This window comes from Oryza sativa, chromosome 5, assembly GCF_034140825.1.
Source record: "Oryza sativa Japonica Group chromosome 5, ASM3414082v1".
Lineage (NCBI taxonomy): Eukaryota > Viridiplantae > Streptophyta > Magnoliopsida > Poales > Poaceae > Oryza > Oryza sativa.
The window spans coordinates 27388907-27415544 of record NC_089039.1 but is presented as its reverse complement, the minus strand read 5'-3'; the positions used below and the strand labels follow the sequence as shown (position 1 = coordinate 27415544).

At 41.3% G+C, this 26638-nt stretch overlaps 4 protein-coding genes across 4 annotated transcripts; all 4 read left to right on the top strand.

The window, feature by feature from the left end:
- Positions 1-1551: 1551 nt before the first annotated feature.
- Positions 1552-5528, top strand: LOC4339518 (serine/threonine-protein kinase STN7, chloroplastic). The gene is made up of 10 exons (XM_015783950.3): positions 1552-1958; positions 2037-2126; positions 2532-2651; positions 2762-2866; positions 3199-3367; positions 3448-3541; positions 3679-3772; positions 3871-3927; positions 4617-5030; positions 5145-5528. Exons 1-10 carry the CDS (start codon positions 1581-1583, stop codon positions 5301-5303), a joined length of 1680 nt encoding a protein of 559 aa, XP_015639436.1. The 5' UTR covers positions 1552-1580; the 3' UTR covers positions 5304-5528.
- A 1963-nt stretch (positions 5529-7491) lies between these two features.
- On the top strand, positions 7492-14214 carry LOC4339517 (putative clathrin assembly protein At2g01600). Its single transcript, XM_015783949.3, has 15 exons — positions 7492-7751; positions 7915-7984; positions 8180-8277; positions 9465-9603; positions 9691-9818; positions 9938-10030; positions 10140-10190; positions 10760-10825; positions 10904-10969; positions 11077-11157; positions 11239-11316; positions 12211-12393; positions 12463-12538; positions 12640-12764; positions 13611-14214. The coding sequence occupies exons 1-15, from the start codon at positions 7662-7664 to the stop codon at positions 13968-13970; spliced, it is 1704 nt and encodes a 567-aa protein (XP_015639435.1). The 5' UTR covers positions 7492-7661; the 3' UTR covers positions 13971-14214.
- A 3100-nt stretch (positions 14215-17314) lies between these two features.
- Positions 17315-21568, top strand: LOC4339516 (phosphoethanolamine N-methyltransferase 1). The gene is made up of 12 exons (XM_015785333.2): positions 17315-17614; positions 17754-17878; positions 18764-18901; positions 19006-19143; positions 19303-19446; positions 19715-19825; positions 19907-20048; positions 20123-20403; positions 20581-20742; positions 20846-20899; positions 21024-21098; positions 21189-21568. Exons 1-12 carry the CDS (start codon positions 17593-17595, stop codon positions 21282-21284), a joined length of 1488 nt encoding a protein of 495 aa, XP_015640819.1. The 5' UTR covers positions 17315-17592; the 3' UTR covers positions 21285-21568.
- A 2156-nt stretch (positions 21569-23724) lies between these two features.
- Positions 23725-26212, top strand: LOC4339515 (uncharacterized). The gene is made up of 5 exons (XM_015782554.3): positions 23725-23997; positions 24667-24823; positions 25364-25414; positions 25506-25601; positions 26002-26212. The coding sequence occupies exons 1-5, from the start codon at positions 23801-23803 to the stop codon at positions 26059-26061; spliced, it is 561 nt and encodes a 186-aa protein (XP_015638040.1). The 5' UTR covers positions 23725-23800; the 3' UTR covers positions 26062-26212.
- The last annotated feature ends 426 nt before the right edge of the window (positions 26213-26638 follow it).

The window sequence follows — 26638 nt, the reverse complement described above, 5'->3', positions numbered from 1 at the left end:
CCTTTTAATCACGTGAAGTGGGGTCACTGTTACTACACTACTGATGATTTGTAATACTACTATTTTTGGAAGTGTCTTGAGAAGCTTAATATTGTAAGAGCAAGTTTAATAATATAGCCCACTACTAGCTTCAATTCATCTATAGCCAATTCATACAATAGTTGCTTACTATACTATTAATATATAGTCCCACCTATCATATACACACTGTGTCTTGGAGTCCGTGTTGTAGCTGGCTACAGATCTGTAGCCCGCTGCTTCTCTCTCATATCTTATCTCATTAAAATATGTTTATAGATGGCTAATAATCTGCTATTGTATCTGCTCTAAGAAGTATCAAGATGATAGTCAGTCTTCGAGAATTTGGAGAAGGTGTGAAATCCAATTTCTAAATGTTTAGTTTATTTTTTTATATTCTATAGGTTATAGAATCTGAATGGAAAACTAAATTACTTCTCTGAAAAAAAAAGAAAAAGAAAAACTAAAGTACTGTTTGAAGGATATTTTAATTCTGTGAGAAATTATAGGTGTCAAAAGCTGTTCAAACAAACTCATGGACAGTTTGGTTTCTGTAAAATTTCTAAATCAGACTTTTTAAGACGCTAGGAATCGAAGCATGGCCTGGGATTCGAACAGTGACAGTAAGCTGTAACGTGTAAGGTAGATTTTTTTCACTTACACAAACCTGGACTGCAGTCCACTAGTCCAACGAGTCAATCACACCCTGAGAGCGAATTCTGGCCACTAGCTCGATGAGGCCGATACTTCTCTCCAAGTCCATCTTCCCACAGCCACAAATTATCATGTCACAATTTCTCCATTTTGTTGTACGAACTTAACTAAGATTAGTCCAGGTAACAAAATATCTAGATCTCTTATAGTAGCATTAGGCCATGTTTGGACGATATTCTGTCAGCTAACATTTTTTAAAATCTCTAAACAATCTAGTTTCTCGTTTAGATTATAAAAAAATTTAGTTGCAAGGTTTTTCAAAAAGTAAAAAAATAAAATCTCATCTGTTGAATTCTCATCGGCTATTTATCAGAATCTAAAAACTCCCTAAAAAACCCTAACTATCATAGTAAACCAAATTTGGATAATTTAGTGGGGAACCGGGAACAAAAGCTTACACCCTCATCTTTTCGCTTATACTTATCAGCCAAAATTTAAGTTTATACTTAATTTTGATATTTTTTTTATCGAAGTTTATTTTTCAGCCTTTTACTTTTAGATCACTAAGAGCACATATATATAAAAGTGTTATTTAAAAATTATTTTTCGTTTACAAACTGCTTGAGAATGCCTTATTCAAGCCATGCATTCTAAGGTGACTGACATGTGGGGCCAACAAGATATGCTCCAATGCTCCATGCAAAGCTCTCTCCCGCACTCCCAGCCACTTGGATATTTCGACACTGACAGGTGGGCCAAATCCCACGTGTCAACCTGTTCTGATCCCACACGTTTGAATTATCTCCCCACGATAATTCTAAAAATGAAAATAAAAAACACACGCAGAGAAGAAATAGTGTGAGCCGCATTAATTTTTTCGAATCCAAGAAAAAAAAAAGAAAGCAAAAATGGCCACCGGTAGCCTTGGCCTCTCCACCTCCTTCCTCCCCGGCCACGACACCCTCCTCCGCCGCCGCCGGCGGCGGCCGCCGGCGACGACGGCGGCGTCGTTCCGCCCGGTGACGGCGGAGCTCGGCGGGGAGCTGGGGCGGCAGCTGGTGGAGGCGGTCGGGGTGGGGCTCCCCTGCACGGTGATGGCGTGCGGCGACGTCATCTACCGCAGCACGCTCCCCCGCAACGACGGGCTCACCATCACCGCCCCCGGCGTGGCGCTCGCCCTCGCCGCCGCGTCCTACCTCTGGTCCACCCCCGGCGTCGCGCCGGGCTTCTTCGACATGTTCGTGCTCGCCTTCGCCGAGCGCGTCTTCCGCCCCACCTTCCGCAAGGTGAGCGCGGGCACTCGCGACGCCCTAACTCTTCCGCGCTTCTTCGATTGGGGGGATGATTTGGTTGCTTTTTGGCAGGATGAATTCGTGCTCGGGAAGAAGCTTGGGGAGGGCGCGTTCGGAGTCGTCTACAAGGCGTCGCTGGATGACCCCAAAGCTGCGGAGAAGGTAAACAGTAATGTGCATCACTGCATCTGCGTGTAAAAGCTTCAGATATGTAGAATTTTGTGTTGCTGATGCATGGCTGCTGCTTGCCTTAGTGGAGGGAATGAAGTAACCCCGGGTAATTGAAGTTGGTCATGAAGAAAGTGAAAATGTATTTGTGAGTTCATGTTGATAGTATGTAGAAGGGGTTGCACTTGAACAAATATTTTGGTGGCTGTGAATTTGTGATAAGTTAATCAGCCGCATAGTTTGTTTTTATAAGTAACTCAAAGTATTAGGTGTGTACCTAAAACCCCGTGAAAGTTTTCTAAACAAGCTTTTGAAGATCAATAACACAGTATATTTTTATGAGTTAGATAGTTGCTAGGCCATGCATACTAATGATCATACCTTGTTTGTCTCTTGAAGCAAGGTGCTGTGGTTGTGAAGAAGGCAACAGAGTATGGTGCGGTAGAAATATGGATGAACGAGCGTGTCAGGAGGGCCTGTGCTAGCAGCTGTGCAGATTTTATTTATGGCTTTCGTGAGGTATAAATACTCTCATGTTTGTGTACTATCATCTTATTATGGACTTACCTTTGTTTGCAAACAATATGATAGACTCCTAACACTCACATTGCATATATATTTCTTTCTAGAGCAAAGCTAAAGGTAAGGGAGCTGATGAATACTGGCTTATTTGGCGTTATGAAGGTGAGGATACACTATTCGATCTCATGCAAAGCAAGGAGTTCCCTTACAATGTAAGTGTTGCCATACAAACTGAAAAATAGTTTCAGGTCGGTCAAGTTTGTTACATTCTTGCTTCCATTGGCTCCAGTTGAACAGTTCTTTTTTTCAGTTAATGAAATAATCAGATGAGTTTGTATTACTAGTGACATTATTCTCATTGCAATCTTTTCTTGCTGTCATTTATCTAGATTGATTTTGGAAGGGGGTAATTAAGCCTCTCATTTAAATCATGTTAAAAACTTAAATCAACAGATGCGATAAACAAATTGAATTAGTATGACCTACAGGATTAGTTCATCTTCAATCAACATTTATCATTTCAAATTTGTTTGCGGTTTATCAGGTTGAGACTAAGATTCTAGGAGATGTTCAAGACCTGCCAAAGGGAATAGCAAGAGAGAATAAGATTATTCAAACAGTAATGAGACAACTGTTATTTGCTCTTGATGGCCTTCATTCGACAGGGATTGTTCACAGAGACGTAAAACCCCAAAATGTGATATTTTCGGAAGGTAATAATCGGAACATATTTTGTTTGTAGTATCATGAAAATACCTTTTGAGCTAATATTTTCAGTTTTGTCTACTGATAGGATCTCGTACGTTCAAAATTATTGATCTTGGAGCAGCAGCTGATTTGCGAGTGGGCATCAACTATATTCCTAGTGAGTTCCTTTTAGATCCAAGGTACTCAAAACTACCTCATGATCCATAACTGCACTGCTCGCAAAGAAGAAGTTATGTTTTAAAGTTAATTAATGCTATAATGTGCTAAAATATAGTTTGATTAGGGATTTGATTGAAGCTTTATCAATGCTTTGCAGGTATGCTGCACCGGAGCAATATATAATGAGCACTCAAACACCATCTGCTCCCTCTGCTCCAGTTGCAACTGCTTTATCTCCAGTCCTTTGGCAGGTACTCTTTAAATCCTTTTATTTGTGTCAGTTCTTTATTATAGTTATTCAATCAGTTTGTTGCATGATCTAATGCATCGATTTTCTTTTCATTGGCAGTTGAACCTTCCTGACAGATTTGACATATATAGCCTGGGCCTTATATTCTTACAAATGGTATGTTATTACAGGAGTATTAGATTAATAGTGTTTCAATGCATTCCGAAAAACTGATCTCTAGATTGATGTGCTTTTGTCATACTGGAATTTCTCCAACCATCCTCCCAATTTAAGCAGCAGTTTTTTTTTTTTAACCTGGAGCAGCAGGGGAGCTTCTTACCCATAATTTGAAATGTCACAATACTAATCCCCCTTTACCACTGTTTCTACAAAATCTTTTACTCTGCTCATGTTGAGCTTGTAGCGACTGCTATGTTACTTCCTAGCAAGATGAGTCAGCATTTATAGTTAGCGCATTACATACATAGTTGCCAACATTTGAGTGGAGTCTGTGTTGATCTCTGTTCTTCATAACTTGAGATAATGTACAAGTGTGTTTCCATCCTTTTCTTCCTTTGGACTTCTTCATACAAGTTTAATTTATCCAGCTGTTAGCCACACCTCCTCACTTCAGTGCATGGGGGCACTGTGAATACATGTCCAGGACACCAAATGTAATATGTTTGAACTGTCATTTTGAGTTCTTGACAGTAATGTTGTGCTGCATGGCATTCCAACCAAAAAGTTCTTTGACAAGATATTGGAATAAGAGTAACTAACTTTTGATGTTTCTGAACATATTGATCTGTATAGATGTTCATTAAAATGCTGTTATTGATCTTCTCTAACACATCAGTCTTTCTTAGGCATTTCCATCATTGAGAACGGACAGCAGCCTCATACAATTTAACCGCCAACTGAAGAGGTGCAACTATGACTTAGAAGCTTGGAGGAATTTGGTAGAGCCACGAGCTACCCCGGAGCTCCGGAGGGGCTTTGACATCTTGGATTTAGATGGTGGTATTGGATGGGAACTTCTCACATCGATGGTCCGGTACAAAGCACGGCAAAGGACTGGTGCTAAGGCTGCACTGGCGCATCCATATTTCAACCGCGAGGGGCTCCTTGGCCTCTCTGTAATGCAAAACTTGAGGCTGCAACTGCTTCGTGCAACCCAGAAGGACTACAGTGAAGCAGCCCGTTGGGTCGTCGGCCTCATGGCAAGATCAGGAACAGAAGCAGAAGGAGGTTTTACAGAGGCACAACTTCAAGAGCTTAGGGTACGCATGACAGCATAGCTGAAAGCCTGAAACTCTCTAGCTCAAATTTATCATTTCGTTTTCATAATGACTATTTGTTTCGAGGGGTAATTCATTTCCTTTTCTGCTCGACAGGAAATCAAACCAAAGAAAGGTAGTGCACGGAGGAACTTGCTTGCTTCCGTGCTGCGTGTACAGAGAAAGGTCGTGAGGACAATCAACGAAAGCATGGATGAGCTTAGCAGCCAGAGCAAAAGCATTTGGTGGAGCCGGTGGATACCAAAGGAGGAGTAGGCAGACGCAGCTCTGTCCCTCTGTGCATCGCCCATTTCTTCTGTAGAAACCTCGCCATGTAGCAATGGTAATGGTACAGCCTACTTACTTCCCTACCTCTGGTGAGTACAAATCGTCGTTCCATCGGAAAAAGACCACAATAGCATATACCGATGTCCAAATAGGTGTACATATATTTGACATGGAACCAAAATTTTCAGAGACCCTTATGATAAGTTCATAACAGATCCACTGTACTTGATTAACCTGTGATTGATTGTTGCTCGGGGAGTGTGTTCATCATGTGGTAGTACAAGAAACCCATGGCACAGGTGGTCGTAATGATTAATGAATCCTCATAATAAGTGGAACTGACCCTCGTGAAGGCTGATGGAGTGATGAGTGAAGTTTGTGGTTGTGGCCCAGTTATGCCATGTTGCCCTTCTCTTCTATTGCATTTATCCGAGTGTCCTCCATATGTTCCAGTTGGAGTGTTGGGACCAGTTTCTTGCTATTCTGCTCACTGTGCCAAGTGACTTCAACAGCTATATTGGTGCCTCTTTCATATGATTAGATTCTGCAGCATTTTGAATGATTTTTTGACTAACTTTTATCTGCCACTGAACTACTTGATTCTTCATATGGAGGTCCAGATGGTCCATGAATGGAGGAAACACCCAAGTCGAAATCGTACATAAATATTACGCACACATGAGTCGATTTTTAATGGGTTTTTTTTTTTGGATAAGGAAATTTAGTGAGGCTAAGGATTTGTCGCTTGTCTCTCTTTGAGCATGTGTTAGAAAGACGCTCTCACACATGTAAACGTGGTGTGCATGTGCATCTTTCGTGTAACAGTAACAAGAGAAGTTCCTAAGGCTGTGTTCGTTCTTTCCTTTTGGATTAATTAATTAATTGTTTATAAACTTAAAAAATAGATTTGTTTGATTTTTTCACAATAATTTCTACATAGAAACTTTTTACAACAAATGTATCATTTAACAGTTTGAAAAACATGTTAAGAGTTGTAGAAAAGAACTAGGCCAAACTATGTTCGGCAATGCAGGATGGTAACTAATCACTCCTGCACGTAAAACGGAGCGATCTATTAACACGTGATTAATTAAGTATTAGTTTTTTTTAAAAGGATCAATATGATATTTTTAAAGTAATTTTGTACAGAAAATTTTTGCAAAACATACTTATTTAGTAGTTTAAAAAACGTGCGTGCGAAAAACAAAATAGATGAGTTGGGAATCTGAAGTTCCGAACTCAGCCAAATGTATAATGGTGCAGAGGTTTGGAATGCATAGATGATCTGTCAGGTTCAAAACCCACCGCTTCAGCGTGGAAAAGCGACGACACAGTTCACGGCCAGGAGGGCACAGCCGGCCAGGACGACATGTCGACATGGCCATCCATGCTTTTTGCCAGACTGGTCTTCTTGTGAACGTCACTAGCGACGAAACGGTTTTATTATGCAAAAGTCAGGTCTGATACAAGGCGCAAAGAAGTCGATTTTCAGTTTCTACTGAGGTGTAGATTAGATCAAAAGCGTTTGTTACCGTGTACGTGCATCCAAATACAGTTTAGATATAGCAGTTACTGTGGCACAATACACAAGTGCCAACTACCAACTTAACATGATGAGTATTGTTCTCAAAAAACATGATGAGTAGTTAGTTCCACAATCAACAAAAACAGATAGATAAGCTCAAAAAAAAAACAAAAACAGATAGATGCATGGTTAGTTACAAAGAGCATAATTTAGTACCGACCAATGATTAGATTGAACAGAAAACAATAATGGGTTTGGCTCACAGCCGAACTGCCGTCGTTTTTCTTTGTTTTGCATGGTGCAATAAATCATACCGGAGAGATTAGTTCCAAACTGAAAATTCAACAACCAAATGTTCTATGCTTGCTTTAAGACTATCTCAAAGAAATAATTTTCAAAGTCACCGAATTTTTCCTCCAAAAAAGAAAAAAAAAACAGTTTGCGACGCTTCAGAACAACGTAAAACTCGATAAAATGGAGGGGTTTAATGAAAAAAATGGAGCATCTCCCAGGTGCCAAGTCTCCTCTCGAACCTTCCACTCGGCGCAAGCCACCCACACGAGGAAAAAGTCGAAAGCGAAAATATATTCACAGAAAGCCACCCCACCTTGTATTTAATTACACACCCTCTTCGACTCCTTCCTCCTCCTCACTCCCCGGCGTCGGCGAATTTTGACACGCAAACACAAAAAACCCCTCGACCAAAAACCGAATCGAACGCCGCGTGCGTGAGAGAGAGAGAGAGAGAGAGAGAGAGAGAGAGAAACCACCCCAAAATTAGCGAGGCGAGGAGGAGGAGGCGGAGGAGGGGAGCCGCAGGAATGGCGGCGATGCAGAGCTGGCGCAAGGCGTACGGCGCGCTCAAGGACTCCACCACCGTCAGCCTCGCCAACCTCAACTCCGACTTCAAGGTCCGGATCCGGAACTCCCGGGGGATGGATTTTTTTTTTCTCTCCCCTTCTGGCCGAGTTTGGCCGATTCGTGGGAACCCTAGATTTTTTTTGATGTGGTGTGGAGGCTTTTAGATCTGTGTGGTTCTGATTGGAAATTCGTTTGGGCGTGTGCTTTTTGTAGGATCTGGATGTGGCGATCGTGAAGGCGACTAACCACGTGGAGTGCCCTCCCAAGGAGCGCCACCTGCGCAGTGCGTTGATTCGTTCTCACACCGTATATTTCCGTGTATTAGGTTTTTGATTAATTAGGCATTACTGGGGTTTTATAATTAGATCGTGCCTGAAAGTGGGGAGGCTCCTGAGAGGGGAGGCTATTAGGGTTCTATTTTTCGGTTGGCCTCGGGTGGTGTTTTCCGTGTTTGATGGCGTGTATGCTGTTGTTGCAGAGATTGTTGCCGCGACGTCCATCGCTCGGCCTCGGGCAGACGTCGCCTATTGTATCCACGCGCTTTCCCGCCGGCTTGCAAAAACACGCAATTGGATTGTAAGTGCAACACTATCTTCCATGTTTATCATCTCTTTTGATGTTGTTTTGGGATGATGGGTTAATTGTATGCATTGTGGATGTTCGAATGGTACCATACTGTCCTGTATAACGAGACTACAAAAGTGATGCTTGTGTCTGACTGTTGAGTTGATAGTATATGCCTATATGTTTCAAGATTATGTGTTGTTTCCATGAACAGTTGTATGGATGACCTATTGTGTTGATTCAGATAATATATCTATCGTGCTCCTGGATGCTGCTATGCTGCTAATAGTCTGGCTGATGCTATGTAGACGTTTCTTATAATATTAATGACTGCTCTTCGTATGGATGGCTTAAAAAATCTATAACTTGAAACATTATCTAGGCTGATTCCATGATTCAAGTAATTTCTACAAGTCGGTTAGTATTACTGTCCTATAGCTTCCAGTAACATAGACCGATCGTCATAATTTCTCACAAGAAGTTCAGTGGAGTCAAGTTCTGACTGGGCCCTGTTGTGCGTTGATACCAATGGATTTTCTGCTGATATGTTCATCTTCAGGAGCTTTCTAGGCATGTTGACAGTAATTCCGTTCTAGGTCTTTCCTGGGTGTCATACTGCTTAGGATTTTGGTCTGGACATTTAAAAATAGACACTATATGCTAATTTATAGTTGTACAGTACCAGCTACATATTTTAGTCTTGCTAATTTATGTAGTTTTTTGAAATGAAACTGAGGATTGCCCCCTCTTCTAAATAAATAATAATGACAAAATAAATATATAATCCTACATGTTTACTGAGCAGGCTATGAATTTGCATTGTTCCAATCCTTAAGATCACTTGCTTGCCGCGTTTCGGAATCTAGCTATTGATTTTCAAAGTTACATCTTTTGCATGAAGATATTAGCTATTAATGTTAATGCAATAAAAGAAAGGAAAATCATACTCATTGCTAGAGTCAAAAGTGCTATGCTAAAATTTCAGTGTTAATTGAGCATCAGTAATTCTTTGTTGCCAAGTCCACTATTCAATTCATTAATTCCTTGTTCTCACAGCCATATGTCACTATTGTGCGTCCGGTCTAATTAGCAAATTTAAATCTTATGCTTGCAAAAGAGAAAGCCCTAGAATGTAAGGAAAAGAAAATCATACACAGGAGCTGATTAGTTGATTTTTCTTTGTTTTTTGTAACATGCAGGTAGCCTTGAAAACACTTGTAGTGATCCATAGACTTCTTCGAGAGGGTGACCCTACTTTTCGAGAAGAGCTTCTTAATTTTGCACAGAGGGGGCGTATTTTGCAGCTCTCAAACTTCAAGGATGACTCCAGTCCAATTGGTTAGTATTTTATCTAGGTGACTGGAAGTTGCTGCTGACATGCTTGTTTCCTCTTTATTTCCCTGTGTAATATTGAGTACTGTCCAGCTTGGGACTGTTCTGCATGGGTTCGTACATATGGTCTGTTTCTGGAGGAAAGATTGGAATGCTTCAGGGTCCTCAAGTATGACGTTGAAGCTGAACGTTTGTCCAAACAAGGTCAAGGTCCTGAAAAGGTCTGAAACACTACAATCCCAACCTTGGTATAACTGATCAGTTTTGAGGATCAGATGTATTACACTTCTCTACCAATACAAGATTGTCCATGCTTCACCTAATTATGTTTTATCATCAGGGGCACAGCAGAACCAGAGAATTGGAGTCCCAGGATCTGTTAGAGCAGTTGCCAGCTTTGCAGCAGTTACTATATCGACTTGTTGGATGTCGGGTGATTATCTCCATACTCCATGCCAATACATATTAGATATGACACACACTCATTTTCAATCATTTTCTGCTCTATGTATACATATCATTGTTTGCTTTTGTCATTGCAGCCGGAAGGAGCTGCAAATAATAACTACTTGGTGCAATATGCTCTAGCTTTGGTAAGTTATATATATTTTTAGTTGTACTCCGTATAATTTGTTTTCACTCTATTCTCTATTATATGTTTCTTCTAAGCTTAAAATAAAGATTTGATTTCACCTGAAGGTTGTTCTTTTTGTAAATTCAGTTCTCAGTATCAGCTTGTTAACAATCTAAAATGGCATTGGTGAAAATGGTGCAATTTTTTAGATACCATTGCATCACAATAATTGCCTTTATCCATCCACCCTTTGCTAATGAAAATACACCCTGTTGAAGGCTTGAAGCATATGGATAGAAGGATAGGTGTCTGTATCATTCATTGACGTTAGTAGTTAGCTGCCTTATGTGGAAATTTTCGATTATAAACTTGCTTTAATTTCCTGAAATTATCTTTGAACCAACAAATTGTTTGTGTTCACTTTTGTATATTTTTGTTCCATCCAAATAATCAAACAAGAATATATCATGTACTCTTACCAGCTTAAAAAAGTAAAAACTCATCCTATATTTATCTGAACACCAATATCCACATTGTTGATTGGGCTAATAGAGGAATGGCTAAGTAGTGTGGCCTATTTTTTCACAGGTGCTAAAAGAGAGCTTCAAAATATATTGTGCAATAAACGATGGGATTATTAACCTTGTTGATAAGGTAAAAGCTGTTCTTCCAGTAGTACTTTATAATGATCAACAATCTGCACATGTGTAATTTCCTTTTTCATGTGTTCAGTTTTTTGAGATGCCAAGACATGAAGCACTCAAAGCCCTTGAAATTTACAGGAGGGCAGGCCAACAGGTAGCTCCAAAGCCTGGACAATTATTTTGTGGAGTATATCTTGGTTCCATAAAGTATGGGGGTGATGCATTTTATTCATTCTTATGTTGTTTTGTTATTCTATACAGGCTGGGAGCCTATCTGACTTCTATGAAAATTGCCGGGGTCTAGAACTTGCTAGGAATTTCCAATTTCCCACTCTGAGGGAGGTGAGGGATTGACCCTTGTTGAATTGTTTCACTTTTATTAGATATCTTTCTTGAGAAAACATCTTTTTTTTTTCTTCTCAGCCGCCACAAACATTTCTTGTCACTATGGAAGAGTATGTGAGGGAGGCTCCACGCATGGTTCCAGTGCGAGAACCATTGGTTAGTACTTGCACATTTCTTTGTTTTATTTATTATTTCAGTGATCAGGCTGTCTAATTTGGATATTAGATACATGAACTGTGAGCCTTGTTGTGTTTCTACTTGTTAATATAGCAGTTTTTATCCCATGTTTCGTGTTAAGTATAATAATTTGAGAACTTTTGGTATCTAGACAAGAAGAAATAATTGAATTATTCAATAGTTTAGTGGTGCTTGTAGTGTCATTGGAATTTTCTACAGTGCGGACACGTACCTAAAAAAATGTCCAAAAGGAAAAGAACAATATATTTTTTTTGTGAATTTCAACATTATACATTATACAGTAGATCTTGCAGCATACATGTGGTTCATGATGGTATGTGGGAAATGAGAGAACAAATATGAGGAAAACAATACCAGTTCCTCTAATTTCTTTTCCTTGAACACGCAGAAGAGCTGCGCATCATAGTTTCTGTAATTTAGAAGGTAACAAATAACTTGTTGCTACCCATCTAAAGGATAAAAAAATCCCATACTACATTGAAAACTTGAAATAGGTAAATCAGCTTACAGGTGTACCTGCTTAATTTAAAAGAGGGAGGAAGAAAGGGAGATTCCATCTTAATTAATGACCTTATATAATGGATCATGCAAGTGTATTGCAGTTCATAGGCATATATATGCATATCTTTTAGCTTGAAACATAAGATAGCTATTTATAAAAAAGAATATGAATTATTATATAACTATTTCGAATTTAAATTCTCTCTACTTTATTTGCCCATAGGTGTTGTATTGATCACATGGAATGAGTTCTGTCCATTAATTATTCGTATTAATATAGCCCAGTGGGAGACTCTCCCACTGCTACGCATAAAAAAAATCCAGTCCATTGAATCAAATCATTCTGATCAGGAATTACCTGAGAGGCTTCTTCTGACATATAAACCTGAAGAACAAGAGGAAGATTCTGTGCCTGATCCTGTCGAAGAGGAAAAACCACCTGTTGAAGAACCTGTTCCAGTACCACCTGTTACTGAAGCTGTTTCACCTCCTCCTCCTCCCAAGACTAAGGTGGCAGATACTGGTGATCTACTGGTAAGTAAAGTAAAGAATGCTGTTATTCAATGCTTTAATTTTTCAATCTAAATTTTGTTTACTCCATAGGGATTAAATGATCCGAACCCTAGTGTATCAGCGATAGAAGAAAGCAACGCTCTGGCTTTGGCCATTGTTCCAGCAGGTACTTTTGTTTTATGAACATGTCTTGAATTCTTGGTGATTGTCAATAGGGTTAAAGTTATTGATGTTCTGTTTTTCTCTTTATTTTGTCATCTCTATTAGATGCTGGTGCTTCAACATCCAGCACCGCTACATGGCAAGATAAAGGATTTGATCCAACAGGGTGGGAACTCGCCCTTGTTACCACTCCAAGTAACACGAATTCATCTGCTGCAGATAGTCAACTGGTTGGTTTCTTCACTCTTATTGCTTTTTATGGTATTTTTATTTGTTGTGGCTAGTCCTGGCAATCGGTGATATCAGAAATCTTCCATTTGTATTTTATTATGTTAATCCACGCCCTCCTGTTACCGAGCGAATGCATTTGGATTTGGGTCAACGGTCAAAAGACTGGCAACAAGCAAGTCGGGAAATATTTGACAAGGAAGTTAGGAAATATTTTTGGAGGAAATCAACTTATGCCACCTTTTCTCTTCTGTAGCGATGTAAAATAAGCTTGGTTGTGCAGTGGGTCAAACATTGCTCACTGCATTTTCAATCACTTGAGGATTCATTAGGTCTAACTATCACATATATCATGCAATTGCTTTTGGACATGATTTGCGATTTTAGTTGATGCTTTTGCACTGCAATTATTTTGTGCAAAGCCACATGATTAAATCAATCTATGTCTTGCTGTGCCTTCACTATGCAAGCAAGTTATGACAGCCATAGCTTGTCTACGGTCTTTCATACGCAGAATTTATCTTCTTTAGCCAACCTTGTGCATTTCTTCTTTTCTTAAGAGTGCATGGCTCCCCTGCATAACTGTTTGGTACGCCTAACCTTCTATACCCTTTAACACTAGCTAGAGGTACTTAGCGGAAAACAGAGGAGGCTGACGATGATTATGTCAAAATAGAATGGCATTATGGTTGCCCAAGTTAGTTGCTTTATTGCTAAACAGTAGTACAGCATTCCTGGTTAACCTTTTAACTTCTTTGGAGGTCCTTCTACTCATGTTTGTTTTTGGCCAATTTTGGTTGTCAATTGTTTCCAATTGAGAATTAAATGGGATTATTCTGTGTCTACAGGGTGGTGGGTTTGACAAGCTCATCTTGGAAAGCCTATATGACCAGGGGGACTACAGGCAGAGACAGCAACAGCAGTTATATGGTTCTTCAGCTCCCAACCCGTTCATGTCAAATGATCCTTTCGTAATGTCGAACCAAGTTGCTCCTCCACCATCGGTTCAAATGGCTGCCATGTCTCAGCAGCATCAACAGATACCAACTATGATGCAAGCGAATCCCTTTGGACCACCAATGCAACCGCAGCATGTGGGCATGGGCCCTGCAACAAACCCATTTTTGGATTCTGGTTTTGGCCCATTCCCAATGGCGAACAACGGGCATCAGCAAGCCAACCCATTTGGTGGCACCCAACTTCTGTAGGTTGCATAGAAGAAGAGCATATCGTGTCCTAGCAAATGCGATTTTCGTGTGATTATATTATGCATTGTGCCTGGCCTTACTTGTATGTCACTCGTGTAATTGATTTTGTGTATTGGCCTCGCCACACGGGGCTGGCAAGCAACCCTTGTAAAGAAATTAGTGGCCTGTGTAGCATCAGTTATATGTCAATAAATAGTATGACATGATTACAAACCAAAATGGCTGGTTGAACAATTATTCTAAACTGCTCATGCATGATACTCCATTTAAGCCTCCTTGGAAGCGAAGGAATTTAGGAGGAATGAACCAATTCCTATGAAATTCCTTTGTTCCAAAGAAGCCTGTTTCACTCCATAAGATTGTGTTCTCTGTGTTTCTTGAATCTTTTAAAGCTTTCCTCCATCATGGTGTTTACTCCTCTGCCGTGTCATCTGAGTTGTTAAATTTCTGTTGACTTCTCGAACATTATGTGGCCGAAGTTTGTTGTTGAAATTTGCGTAGTGACACTGGCAGATTGTACTGCATGCCATTCTTTTCCCTTGTGTTTTAATTGAAGCTGATGTTGCCGTGCATATCACAATAATTCACCATATGTACCGCATGAAATTGTCGTCTCTTGAGTAAGCAACAAACTGAAGAATCTTTAAGCAGTGGTCGGCCTTTCGCCCCCGTGAAAAGCTCCTCCCCACCTATATGGCTAAACTGTCCCAAAGTTTTTCCAGGCCACTGTAGGCCTTGTAGGAGGCACATGGGAATGAATCTTTACTGGTGAAATTTTCTTCTGCAACATGAGCTAAAGCTTGGAATTCCTTTTAAAAATTAAAAGAAAACAAAGGCTCGAGAAACACAATACGAACAGCATATATGTATACATGGCACTCAAGCGACACAAAGATTCTGCGGCCAGGAATCAAGGTCCTGTGCAGTCGATTGCATCATCCTTTTATCACATCGTGCTTTTATCATTAACATGTGGACCCACAATCGACTGAGGAACTCAATCTTGCCGGCGACTGGTCGCTGCGTACGCTAGACCTGCAGCATCATGACACAATTGATTTGATGCTGGCCTGATGATGACGTATTTCTGTGTGTATTCTCCGTTTTTCATTTTTCTGAATGTAACAACAAACGTTGCATTTTCTTTATAAAGAAATGATAAACTTTGTGATTCTCAACGTTGAAGTAATGTAATACAACCAGACGAAAGTATCAATCATCTGGGACCGGGGAATCCACCATCCCAATTATTTACCTCCACGTCAGCCTTCACCCAGCACAATATCACTCGTCCTACCAAACACCAATATTGTCCATGTATGTTCCAGCCACGTGTTCCGGACTTATGCTCTGACTATTCCATCTTAATTGTGCACTTCCTCCGGCCTCCGAAAACTTCATTTTTAGATGGAAGGATTTGTCTCATAAATACTTTATTTTAAGGCCAGACTTTTAGTATCCTCTCTTAGAGTTTATTATTCACGTTCTTTTGGTTAGATATAGCTTCCCATCGCCTCAAATCGTTCAAACATATTAATTAAAGCTTACACAAATCAAAAGTCTAACTGAGCATATAAACTTTGAAGAAATATACAGTCTTAATGGAGGTCATATTGGTCTTTCAACATAATAATATATCTGAGACGGGCTAAAATTAACAGTTGCTTCACCTTGTCTTGGAGCTGTTTAAAGCCGGCGGTAAAGTCGCCAGCTCAAAATTTTCTCTGCTTGATTCTCTCCTCCAACTAAGTTTTTTTTTTACATGGCGAACGTATTATATTATAGCCGACTTAGGCGCTGTTTGATTCAGCTGAGGATTATTATAATCTGGATTATTATGAGTAAGCTGAAACAAACAAATAGATTATTATGATATATTATTATAATCTGTAAGCCAGATTAATATAATCTAATAATCTCCTCTGAAGAAGCTTTTTTCAGATTATTGGGTGGCTAAAGAGCCACTACCCTTAGATGCCTTCAATAATCCAGAGAAACAAACAACTCGCAACTTATTTTATGTTAGCTTATTATAATACAGCTTAGAGTAATCTGATTTAATAATCTAGATTATAATAATCTTAAGCTAAAACAAATAGGGCCTTAAATCACATGTTACACCTGCTCCTAAGGCAGCTGTTCTAAACCCTCTCGATTCAGTGTGTATTTCGCTTGCTGATTGTATCAATGTATCATCCTTCCTAAGATATTTTATTTTTGAAAGAAGGCAAAAGCTTAGCAATTTATTGATAAAAAGGGAGTAAACAAAATTAAAGTACGTACATGGGCGTGTGGAAGTCCCTGGCTGACCAGTGATCCCTCCCAAGGCCTGGAACTATTGGAGCTTAGACGTTTCCTTTTGACCCAACTCCTAGTCTCCTCTTTGAATTTCGCAATTATGGTTGTACGAGTTACGGTGATGTGTCAAAAGATTCATGCGTTCTACTCACACCAAAATTTCATAGACAACGAGGATGAATATGACTTAAGTGACTATTTTGAAATGTGAGAGGTGTCCAGGACACACTGCCACTGTTGCTCCACCGTATCGCAAGTATCCCACCGGTTGATCTGGAGTACCCACCCATTGTTATAGTGGTGCCCAAATTCTCTGCGAGAACCTACAGTGTGCCATCATTTTGTATCATCGTGCCTCTTTTATCTAGCATGTCCACCATCTAGTCCCTATTTTATATAACAAGCCATACGAAGAATTTGTATATTGATGGTGCCCAACATATGTCCATATTACTTGCTTGAATATTACTTGTTTAGGTGGCTTCTATGAATTGTAGCCAGTACATCAATTCCATTGTATATCATTGACACCATCACCTGGAAGCTTATACGATGGGATTGCAGGTGATGGTGTCTGTGCTCCGTTGTAGGTGGGCCGCCTATGTTTTGAATTTTTCGTCCATATATGAATGAATTCTGATGAATTATCGCAAATGTTCCGCTGATCCTCCCTAAGTTATCACGATGAAGGAAAAAAAAAGATATTTTCACTCCACTGAACCAACTAACGGCTACGGAGCCGCGTCATATCGTCGTCGCCCAAACAGGCAGCGAAGCTGACCCTGTTCCCTCCATCGTCCCCGCCCGTCCACTGCTCGCCGTCGTCACCGATCCCCAGAATCGCACGGTGTTGGCGACAGAAAAAAAAAAAAGTTGGCACCGCGGCCGCGAACGCGCGGCTGCGGCGTGTACCGAGCCGAGCAGGCGATCCCGCGGCCGCACCGTGACCCCACCCGATCTACACGGGGATTCGCCACAGCGCCTCCCGTGTCCCGTCTCGCTCTTCACCTCGGCTATAAAACCCGCGCCCGCACACGACCCGTTCCGCTCCGCCTACTCCACTCCACTCCACTCTCCGTTGCTCGCGCGGTTGGCGTTGCGTTTTTTCCCCTCGAATCGCGGGGGGGAATCCGCCGGTTGATGCAGCAGAGGGGCCTCGCGCACAACCGCCGCTCCCGCGGCTTCTCCCGATCCCGCCGCGCCGTCGAGGGCGCCTAAACCACACGCCTTTTTTTTTCCTTAAAAACGAATAGATCTCTCTCAATTTCCTGAAACTTATAATAATTTCAAAAACGCCCTAGACGAGGACGAGGAGACGATCGAGATGGACGCCGTCGCGGCGAATGGTAAGCGCGCGCGAGCGGATGAGAGATCCGAATGTTTTTGTGCTTTTGTGTTTGTGTTTTTGTTGTGGAGGTGGAGGGGGATTGGGGGTGTGTTGATGATGATGGGGGGTTTTGGTTTTGGTTGGATGGATGCGTGCAGGGATCGGGGAGGTGGAGAGGAAGGCGCAGCGGAGCTACTGGGAGGAGCACTCCAAGGACCTCACCGTCGAGGCCATGATGCTCGACTCCCGCGCCGCCGACCTCGACAAGGAGGAGCGCCCCGAGGTGACTGAATCCATCCATGAACCCATACATGCGTGCCCGCCGGATCAACCTGCAGAGATCTCTCGTGATTATTATTATTTTTTTGCAAATTCCTCTTGCATGATCTCGTTCGTTGCTGCTAAGATTCTGTCTGGCTTGTCTTCGTACGTTGTCATGTTGCTATACTGAAAAATTCGGTGATATCTTTGGACGTTCCATCGCGTACTAAACAGTGAACAAATGATACGCCCTTTTGGCCCTTATAAAGTCGATAGCAACTGCTGATAGTGACAGTATTGGAGCTAATTCGTTTCTGGGTTATACAGGTTGGCAAATTGATCAATAGGAACTGACGAGTACTAGACTTGATGCAGATAGCCTGATGCCGACCCTTCCTTTTTGTGATCCTGCAATTTTCTTGGTTTCTGCTTTGGCGAGGCCAGTAGTAATTATGCACAGATCTATGAATTAGCAGAGTTTTGCTAATTTTGGTATGGATGAGAAAAAGGTTAATCTCTGTTGGATGGCCAACTTTGCATGTCATGGGCTTGGGAGAAGTGGACAGTACTACTGGGAATTAGATAAGCATATCTTTGGTTGTTAATTAAATTTTGATTGGAGGTTACAGGCATGTGTACTACTACACAATAAAAAAAATATCTGGGTTGTGCTTGTCGTTCTCAGGCTCTACCTGCCACTTATATTGTTAACTATCAGGAATTCAGGATACTCCAGTCGTTTAGCTCCCCAATGGGCTAATTGCTATTTAGAGTATGCTTTGCTTTCACTCTGCTCTCATATTATTATTATCATGCTAATTATGCAAAGTTTGTCGTGCAGCTCTGTCTTTACTGTTGGAGTAACTGTAATTTTCGCTCAGGACTGATTGGCACTGTTGATGCGCAGGTCCTGTCTGTACTCCCTTCTTACAAAGGGAAATCAGTACTGGAGCTTGGTGCTGGAATAGGACGCTTTACTGGGGAACTGGCAAAAGAAGCTGGCCATGTTTTAGCCCTAGACTTCATTGAAAGTGTGATTAAGAAGGTGAAATTTCTCACTTCAAACTTCAAAGACCTTCATGTCTGGCAGATGGAATTTGTTGGTTATGCATAGTTCCATGAGTTTTCACTCCTTTTATCTTTCTGTAGAATGAGAACATAAATGGGCATCACAAGAACATAACCTTTATGTGCGCTGATGTCACGTCTCCGGACCTGACGATCGAAGATAACTCTATTGATCTCATATTCTCAAACTGGCTACTAATGTACCTTTCAGATGAGGAGGTAAGCTCGGGACATGTTTATGAATGTTGATACTATTTTTCTTAAAAAAAAGAATTCTGCATTTGTAGTAATCGCCAGCTAAAATTATTTTACTAAAAAGTGGCATACATGGCATGTGTACATTGTATGATGATCTCTAACTGCTATGGCATACTGTAGGTCGAGAAGCTAGTAGGAAGAATGGTGAAATGGCTGAAGGTAGGTGGCCATATATTCTTTAGGGAGTCATGCTTTCACCAATCTGGAGATTCCAAAAGGAAGGTGAATCCAACACATTACCGGGAGCCAAGGTTCTATACAAAGGTTACAGCTTCAACTCAAGTTTCTTTCTTAATTACAGTCAGTCTTAAAAGTGAAATTTTGCTAACTCTACAACTTCCAACCTTTGTTTGCCCTATATATTTAACTGAAGCATATTTGTAGTGGATGCTTATAATTTTGTTAGATAATTAGTGAGGGCTACTGTATGTTTTGTGATACTTGCATAATTTTTCGTATTTTATGGTCAATAAGACGATAGCAAAACATACTTCCCATTTCTATCCAGAAACTAACTAATTTTTTAACATAGATATTTAAAGAATGCCATTCCTATGATAAAGATGGGGGTTCTTATGAACTTTCTCTAGAAACATGCAAGTGCATTGGGGCTTATGTGAAAAGCAAGAAAAATCAAAATCAGGTACTCATCTCCTTCGGTGACATACACTGTTGCACTTTGGCAATCAAACAATACTGACTGTTACAACCTTATTGTCCATAGTTATGTTGGCTATGGGAAAAGGTTAAGTCAACAGAAGACAGAGGATTCCAAAGATTCCTGGACAATGTGCAGTACAAAACCACTGGAATCTTACGCTATGAGCGTGTCTTCGGAGAGGGTTATGTCAGCACTGGTGGAATTGGTCAGTTGAACAATTTCCTTGCCTCTATTAAAATGTCAACATTTACTCATTCAAACATGCTTATTGATGAACAGAAACCACAAAGGAATTTGTGGATAAGCTGGATCTTAAACCTGGACAGAAAGTGCTTGATGTTGGGTGCGGAATTGGAGGCGGCGACTTCTATATGGCTGAAAACTACGATGCCCATGTTCTTGGTATTGATCTTTCAATCAACATGGTTTCATTTGCAATCGAACGTGCCATTGGACGCAAGTGTTCGGTTGAGTTTGAAGTAGCTGATTGCACCACAAAGACCTACGCACCAAATACATTTGATGTGATCTACAGCCGTGACACCATTCTTCACATACATGTATGTTTCACTTCAGAGAATTTACAGATGTTTCTACAAGTATCCTACTTAACACAATTATACTACGAACAGCTGTTCGCCAGCATAGCTGATCACGGGATACTTACCTATTACAACTTTGTAGTTGAGTTAACCACAGAAGCAACAGTCTTACGATTGCTATACATGGTTTTACAGGATAAACCTGCTTTGTTCAGAAGTTTCTTCAAGTGGCTGAAACCTGGGGGCAAAGTCCTCATCAGTGATTACTGTAGGAATCCTGGGAAACCATCAGAAGAATTTGCTGCTTACATTAAGCAGAGAGGCTATGACCTCCACGATGTGAAGACTTACGGAAAGGTTTGCTTCTGCAGTGACATTAACATATCAATCAATCTAACTTGTTAGGTAGATTTGAACAAAAAGAGGTGAACCACTCTGACTTCTGTTTGCACAACACTAGATGCTTGAGGATGCTGGTTTCCATCATGTCATTGCTGAAGACCGCACGGACCAGGTTATCACCCTACCTCTCTGAATTCCGCTCACTGTTGTGCACCTCCAAATCCATTTTTTTCTACGACGCTTGGACAAATGCGATTCGTTCGAGACTAATCACTGCCACATGCTATATGTTTCAGTTCCTGCGTGTTCTTCAAAGGGAGCTTGCTGAAGTTGAGAAGAACAAAGAAGCCTTCATGGCAGACTTCACCCAGGTTCGTGCTTCCCAGCTCTGACGCCTGCTTATGCTTTTCCATGACTCCAAGTGAGCATTCTCTCAATTGTCCTCCCATGTATATTATCAGGAGGACTACGATGACATTGTGAACGGCTGGAACGCGAAGCTGAAGCGGAGCTCTGCCGGTGAGCAGAGGTGGGGGCTGTTCATTGCAACCAAATGATTCAGAAGCAGAGAGGGTTCAGAATAAAACGGGTGCTGCTGTTGTTGGCTGTGTTAACTAGTACTCCTACTAGATCTGTTGTTGCAGATTTATTTGTGCGCCCCAATTGGTAGTTTGTTTGTGTGTGATGTAGTATTCCAGTTTTAGAGGACGGCCAATGTTCCATGTGACGTGATGTACGTTAAACTCAGTCTGTTTAAAGTATGTATTATCGTGCGTATTTGGTATGGAACTGTGTTATTGTTTGCAGATAAATAAACACAGATGTGTTCCTCTTTTGCACATATGCCCTTCTCCTTTTTAGAATATGCATCATGTTCGTTCTGCAACAATTTTAAAATTTTGTCAGGTTAGCCTTGACAGTTTTTTCGGATCCAGAGTTCTGCAGATCGTATAGCCCACATGACAGCATCAAACACAATTTTAGTAATCTGAGTAATTAGTAAAGGACCCTTCCTGATCTTACTTCAAGGCGAAGTCAAATGTACTCAAACTATTCTTCGAGTTGACAGAGGTATAAAACAGGAGGTACAGATAGTGCATTTTGCACACCAGCCCTGATAAATTTCTTCTTAATATATACTCTCTCTTTTTTAATAGATAACGTTGGTGACTTTTAAATATATATATTTGATTATTCGTCTTATTAAAAAAAATAAATATATAAAAATACTAATAAAAGAACTCACAGCAAATCTATATCTATATCTATAATCTATAACTAATATAAATATTCGTACTTTTCCGGTCGTCACACCGGTTTTTCGTCCTGCTTCGTCGCCTCCCCCCAAAAAATATCCCAATCCGAATCCAATCAAACCCCGGAAAAAAATCACAATCACAATCACAATCGGAGTTCAATCACACAAATCATGATGCATGTACACATATATATCCAAATAAAAATCAAAAATTAGATCGAAGGGGGGTCGCCGCTGCCGCCGTTGCCGAACCACCGCCGTCGCCGTCGTCGCCGCAGGGCCGGCTGGCCGCCGGCGGCTCCCCTCCTGTTGGATCCGGTGGAGGGGAGAGCGCCGCCGCCGCCTCCCCTCCCGCTAGATCCGCCGGCGGCGGCGTCGGAGGGCGCTCTCCGGTGGTGGGTGAGAGCGCCGCCGTCGCCGTCGTCGGTGGTGGGGGAGGACTCCGCCGCCGCCGCTGCCGCTCGCGGGAGGAGGGGCGCCGTCGCTGCCGCTCGCGGGGCGCCTCCCCTCCCGCTAGATCCGCCGTCGGTGGTGGGGGAGGGTGCCGCCGATTTTCGAGTTGGTGTGGGAGGGGTGCCGTCGTCACCGCCGCCGCCGTCGGTTGGTGTGGGAGGGGTGCCGTCGTCACCGCCGCCGCCACTCGGGGGCGCGGAGGGGAGGGCGGCGAAGTGAGATGGGAGGGAGGGAAATGGGCTAGGGTTTCGGCGGCTGAGAGGGAGGGGTTTTTGTTTCCCCGATATCGACGCTCGGCCGTCCGATCAAAACCCTAGAGATCGGACGGCCGGTGTCGTCCGGGCCGAAATCGGCCCAAGAGGGTTTGAGAGTGAGGCATCTTTTCCAGCTCAAGCCCAGGTTGCGGCCTGGGGGAGGAAAAGTGCGCCCGTGCATGCGCAAAAGGCCGTGGGCCGACCGGCATGGGTCGGAAATAAGTCTATTTTGGGTCCCTCAGGCCAAAAAATGAATAAGTTCATTTTTAGTGCTCATTTTTCAGAAGCATTACAATTATAGTTATATTGAATATGTTTATTTCGAAGCAAGTATTTTCTTTCTTTTTCCAAATAAATAATTGTTAAATGATGTTTGTATTAATAAAATTAGCAATTAAGCTATGAAAATTCCAAAGAGCGTAAATAATCATGGAGAATTTAATAAAATTAAATTTAACCATGTCATTTTATTTGTCACACTTGCTTTACTTGTAAATTTATTTAATTATACACATACCTACTTAAAAATACCAAATATTTCAACGAATTTGTATTTTAATTAATTGCATATTTTTCTGATATGTAAGCTTCCCGGTGCAACGCACTGTCACTTTTGCTAAACTAAACAACACTTTTGGTCAATATACACATTCTGTAATCACCCGGTGCAACGCACGGGCACTTTTGCTAGTATATTATAATTACATATTTTTTTAATTTCACGAATGATAAAGAAATCAAATGACGTTATCCATTGAAAAAACAGAGTTAGTATATATTTACCCTGTTAAGTGGGCTAACTTAACCCTCGTTGTTACCAATGTAAAATAATCGGATGACGCGTATGCACAATTAATGCGCTGTCTACCTAAAATAGTTTGTTACTTAGTAGCACCAATATTATTAGTACTAGTATTATTTTTCCCAAATTGCATCCACTGATCCAATCCACCACCTAGCATTAGCAAAGCAAAGCAAAGCAAAGCACCCAGAGACGCAGAATACAAGGGGAGACGAGACGAGACGCGACACGAGACGGACCAACCCCAGTACACACCACCAACGAACGAACGAGCCGGCGACAGCGAGAGGCGAGCGAGCGGGCGGCATGAGGGGCGGCGAGATGTTGACCGCGTCGAGGGGCGCCGGGGCGTCCTCGTCCACGGCGGCGGCGGCGGCGGCGGCGACGGTGGACCTGGCCGGCCGCGCCGGTGCCGGCGCAGGCGGCGGCGGCGGGAACTTCCCCCTCGCCGTCGCGCTCATCGCCTTCGCCTTCGCCAACTTCCTCAACCTCCTCGCCATCTGGTGCGTCCTCCTCGCTTCTCCAGCTAGATCTAACGCGTCCCGATGCGATCCCCCCCCCCCCTCCTCCCCATGGCTCGGTGTCGGTGCGAGGTTGTTGGGACTTTACGATTGCCTCAGGTTCACGAAAAGGTGGATTATGAGGGTTTCGTTTTTGCGCCATCGAATCTGTGAATGCCGCTTTGCGATTTAGAAACCATAGGCTCGTTGTCTGGAGAATTGGGGATGAACTTATTTTTTGGTAGGAAGGGTGCGGAGGAGGAGGATTCATTGGTTCGATATCGGTTGGGAGCAATCACTTATATGCTAATATGTTATCTATGTTACAAATCAGTAGCTAGGTAGCTTGGTTTTGTTCAGTAGAGAATTGAGGTGCGACCAACCGGAATTCCTAGATTGCCATGGTGAAACCTATTTAAATCCAAGTAAAAACCACTATACGTTTTAGACCATGAATAGCAATAAGTAATTCTCAATCACTCCATGCTTACTACTTCCATTGGATAAAGTCCTAGAGATTTGTTGGCATTACCGAGTGTTGATTATCATGCTGAAATTAAGGCTGGCTGATCAGTATGCTTGTTACTCTGTCTTTCAGAATAAGTGCATTTGCAACTTAGAGTTTGGACTGCTATTCCATTAAGCTGTAGTTTGTTAATCCTAGATACGCAGGTTAAAGGAGAAGAGATGGGATGCAAGAAAGTTTCTCACTTCAGCTGGAATTATTTCATCCCTTTCTGCAACGGTGGGGAGTTTGGCCGTGGCAGTCAGTCAACAAGAAGGCGGAGATAGTTCTTCATTCGCGCTGGCATTGGTTTTTGCTGCCGTTGTATGTATCTAAACAAATCTTGTTCAATACATTTCAATTTTAGCACAAGCGAAAGTCGCAATCCTGAAGTGTCCTTTTGTTAGGACTATAGACATTGGCAACTAGATTCTTGTGATAAATAACAGTAGGTTTCACTGCCCTTTATATGCTATGTTGCTTTGGAATAATAGGGTTTTAAATACCAGTTAAATAATCTTTTGAGTGCTTCTTCCTTGGGGGTGGGTGTGGAATTTTCCTGTCAAGACACCTAGCTGAAAGAACCATCTGTTTAATATTCATATTTGAAGTTTTTGATACCAAAATATCAAAATTTTAAGAGCTGCTGCATTTGCAAGATCTGTACTTGTTAGTGTACTTTAAATGGTCCTTTTTTAATAGCTACAACTATGCTGGAACTCTGAATATCTCCCTTACAAATTAAGTTCTTTTTTTTCCTCAAACACATTTTTTTTCTTTTTCAAAATGATAGCTATAGGTACATTCATACACATGTTAGTTCTTCTTAGAGAAGGTTTCTAAGATTATATTTTCTTCTTACAGGTAATGTATGATGCATCAGGAATTCGATTCCACACAGGTCGCCAAGCTGCTGTAAGTTTGTGGGTTTCTGTGCTTATGAGGAACAGGGTCTTCTATACTATTAATTTATATCCTCTGATTATATCTGCAAACTTTTGTGCAGTTGCTAAATCAAATAGTCTCTGATTTCCCACCAGAACATCCAATTATCTCATCCTTCAGACCGCTACAGGAACCTCTTGGACACAGTCCATTTCAGGTAACTCTACCATGTCTGTTCTATTCTGTTGGTGCAGTAAAGATACTAGATGCCCTTGAGTTATTCACATCATGAAAAACAAAGTTTAGACTGCAATCTGGATATATTCTTGAACTTCCTTTAAGTCATATGATACATTTGAATTCTATGGTATTCCTTTAAGCCATAGTTCCTTCCAGCTTCCTCAACTATTTGGTCACATGTCCACATTGCATGAGCTACTGTGGAATATTTCTTGCTGACATAAAAAACTATGACTTTCACTTGGTTGGTCCATTGCATTTTTTTTAGTTCTGTGTGTATGACGATTTTTAATAGTTACATATTCCTGGTATCTGCTCATGTTGTTCATATACTACTATGTTTGTTGATCTTAATGTTGTTCTTTTGGTTGGTGTAGGTTTTTGCTGGAGCGCTTGTTGGTTGTTCAATAGCCTATTTGATGGGAAAATCTGTATAAGATAGTTACAATTTGTCTTTTACACAAATACTGTTATGTTAATATAAGGAACCATTTCTGCGAAGCTCTTGTGCATCTCTGTGCCATGAAAATCTCATCTTTTTTTACCTGGAATATAAAAATCTCCTATTGTTGAGTTGTTTGCTATCAATTGCCTTTTCCCCCTTCCCCACTTCATACGGGACCAAAATAACCAAATTAAGTAGCCTCTAATCAGATGCTGATAGAGTGTTTGAGATAATCTTAACCCTAGTATGAGGTGAAATCAATTGAAATCTGTACATAAAGCAGTGGGTATGAAATAAAACCGTTGAACCTGGATTAATAATCCATCTGTCCGAATTCTGGCTGTTCCAGGGTTGACCTTAATCACTAATCATTTGCTTGCTGGCATGAAAATACTTTCAGAATCTCTTCAGTTATATGGTTTATATCTTTCGCCTGTTGCCCAGAATCCAGGTATCCGTATGTCTATTTGTCATGCTCAAATCAAAGCTAATTTTAGGCAAAATTTGACAACCAAAAGAATCTGGGCAGATTTTGATGCAAATGAGTTAACAAGCCAAAACGGAATGTT

What these genes read in the sequence shown, in the direction of transcription:
- LOC4339517 (XM_015783949.3), top strand. Translation starts at nt 7,662, where the DNA reads ATGGCGGCGATGCAGAGCTGGCGCAAGGCGTACGGCGCGCTCAAGGAC. An exon ending in CAAAAACACGCAATTGGATT is followed by an intron (nt 8,278 to 9,464) that starts GTAAGTGCAACA and finishes TGTAACATGCAG; the next exon opens with GTAGCCTTGAAAACACTTGT. An exon ending in TTATTAACCTTGTTGATAAG is followed by an intron (nt 10,826 to 10,903) that starts GTAAAAGCTGTT and finishes TCATGTGTTCAG; the next exon opens with TTTTTTGAGATGCCAAGACA.
- LOC4339518 (XM_015783950.3), top strand. Translation starts at nt 1,581, where the DNA reads ATGGCCACCGGTAGCCTTGGCCTCTCCACCTCCTTCCTCCCCGGCCAC. An exon ending in GCAAGGAGTTCCCTTACAAT is followed by an intron (nt 2,867 to 3,198) that starts GTAAGTGTTGCC and finishes GCGGTTTATCAG; the next exon opens with GTTGAGACTAAGATTCTAGG. An exon ending in CACAACTTCAAGAGCTTAGG is followed by an intron (nt 5,031 to 5,144) that starts GTACGCATGACA and finishes TCTGCTCGACAG; the next exon opens with GAAATCAAACCAAAGAAAGG.
- LOC4339516 (XM_015785333.2), top strand. Translation starts at nt 17,593, where the DNA reads ATGGACGCCGTCGCGGCGAATG. An exon ending in AGCCAAGGTTCTATACAAAG is followed by an intron (nt 19,447 to 19,714) that starts GTTACAGCTTCA and finishes TTTTTAACATAG; the next exon opens with ATATTTAAAGAATGCCATTC. An exon ending in TGTCAGCACTGGTGGAATTG is followed by an intron (nt 20,049 to 20,122) that starts GTCAGTTGAACA and finishes ATTGATGAACAG; the next exon opens with AAACCACAAAGGAATTTGTG.
- LOC4339515 (XM_015782554.3), top strand. Translation starts at nt 23,801, where the DNA reads ATGAGGGGCGGCGAGATGTTGACCGCGTCGAGGGGCGCCGGGGCGTCC. An exon ending in CATTGGTTTTTGCTGCCGTT is followed by an intron (nt 24,824 to 25,363) that starts GTATGTATCTAA and finishes TTCTTCTTACAG; the next exon opens with GTAATGTATGATGCATCAGG. An exon ending in TTGGACACAGTCCATTTCAG is followed by an intron (nt 25,602 to 26,001) that starts GTAACTCTACCA and finishes TGGTTGGTGTAG; the next exon opens with GTTTTTGCTGGAGCGCTTGT.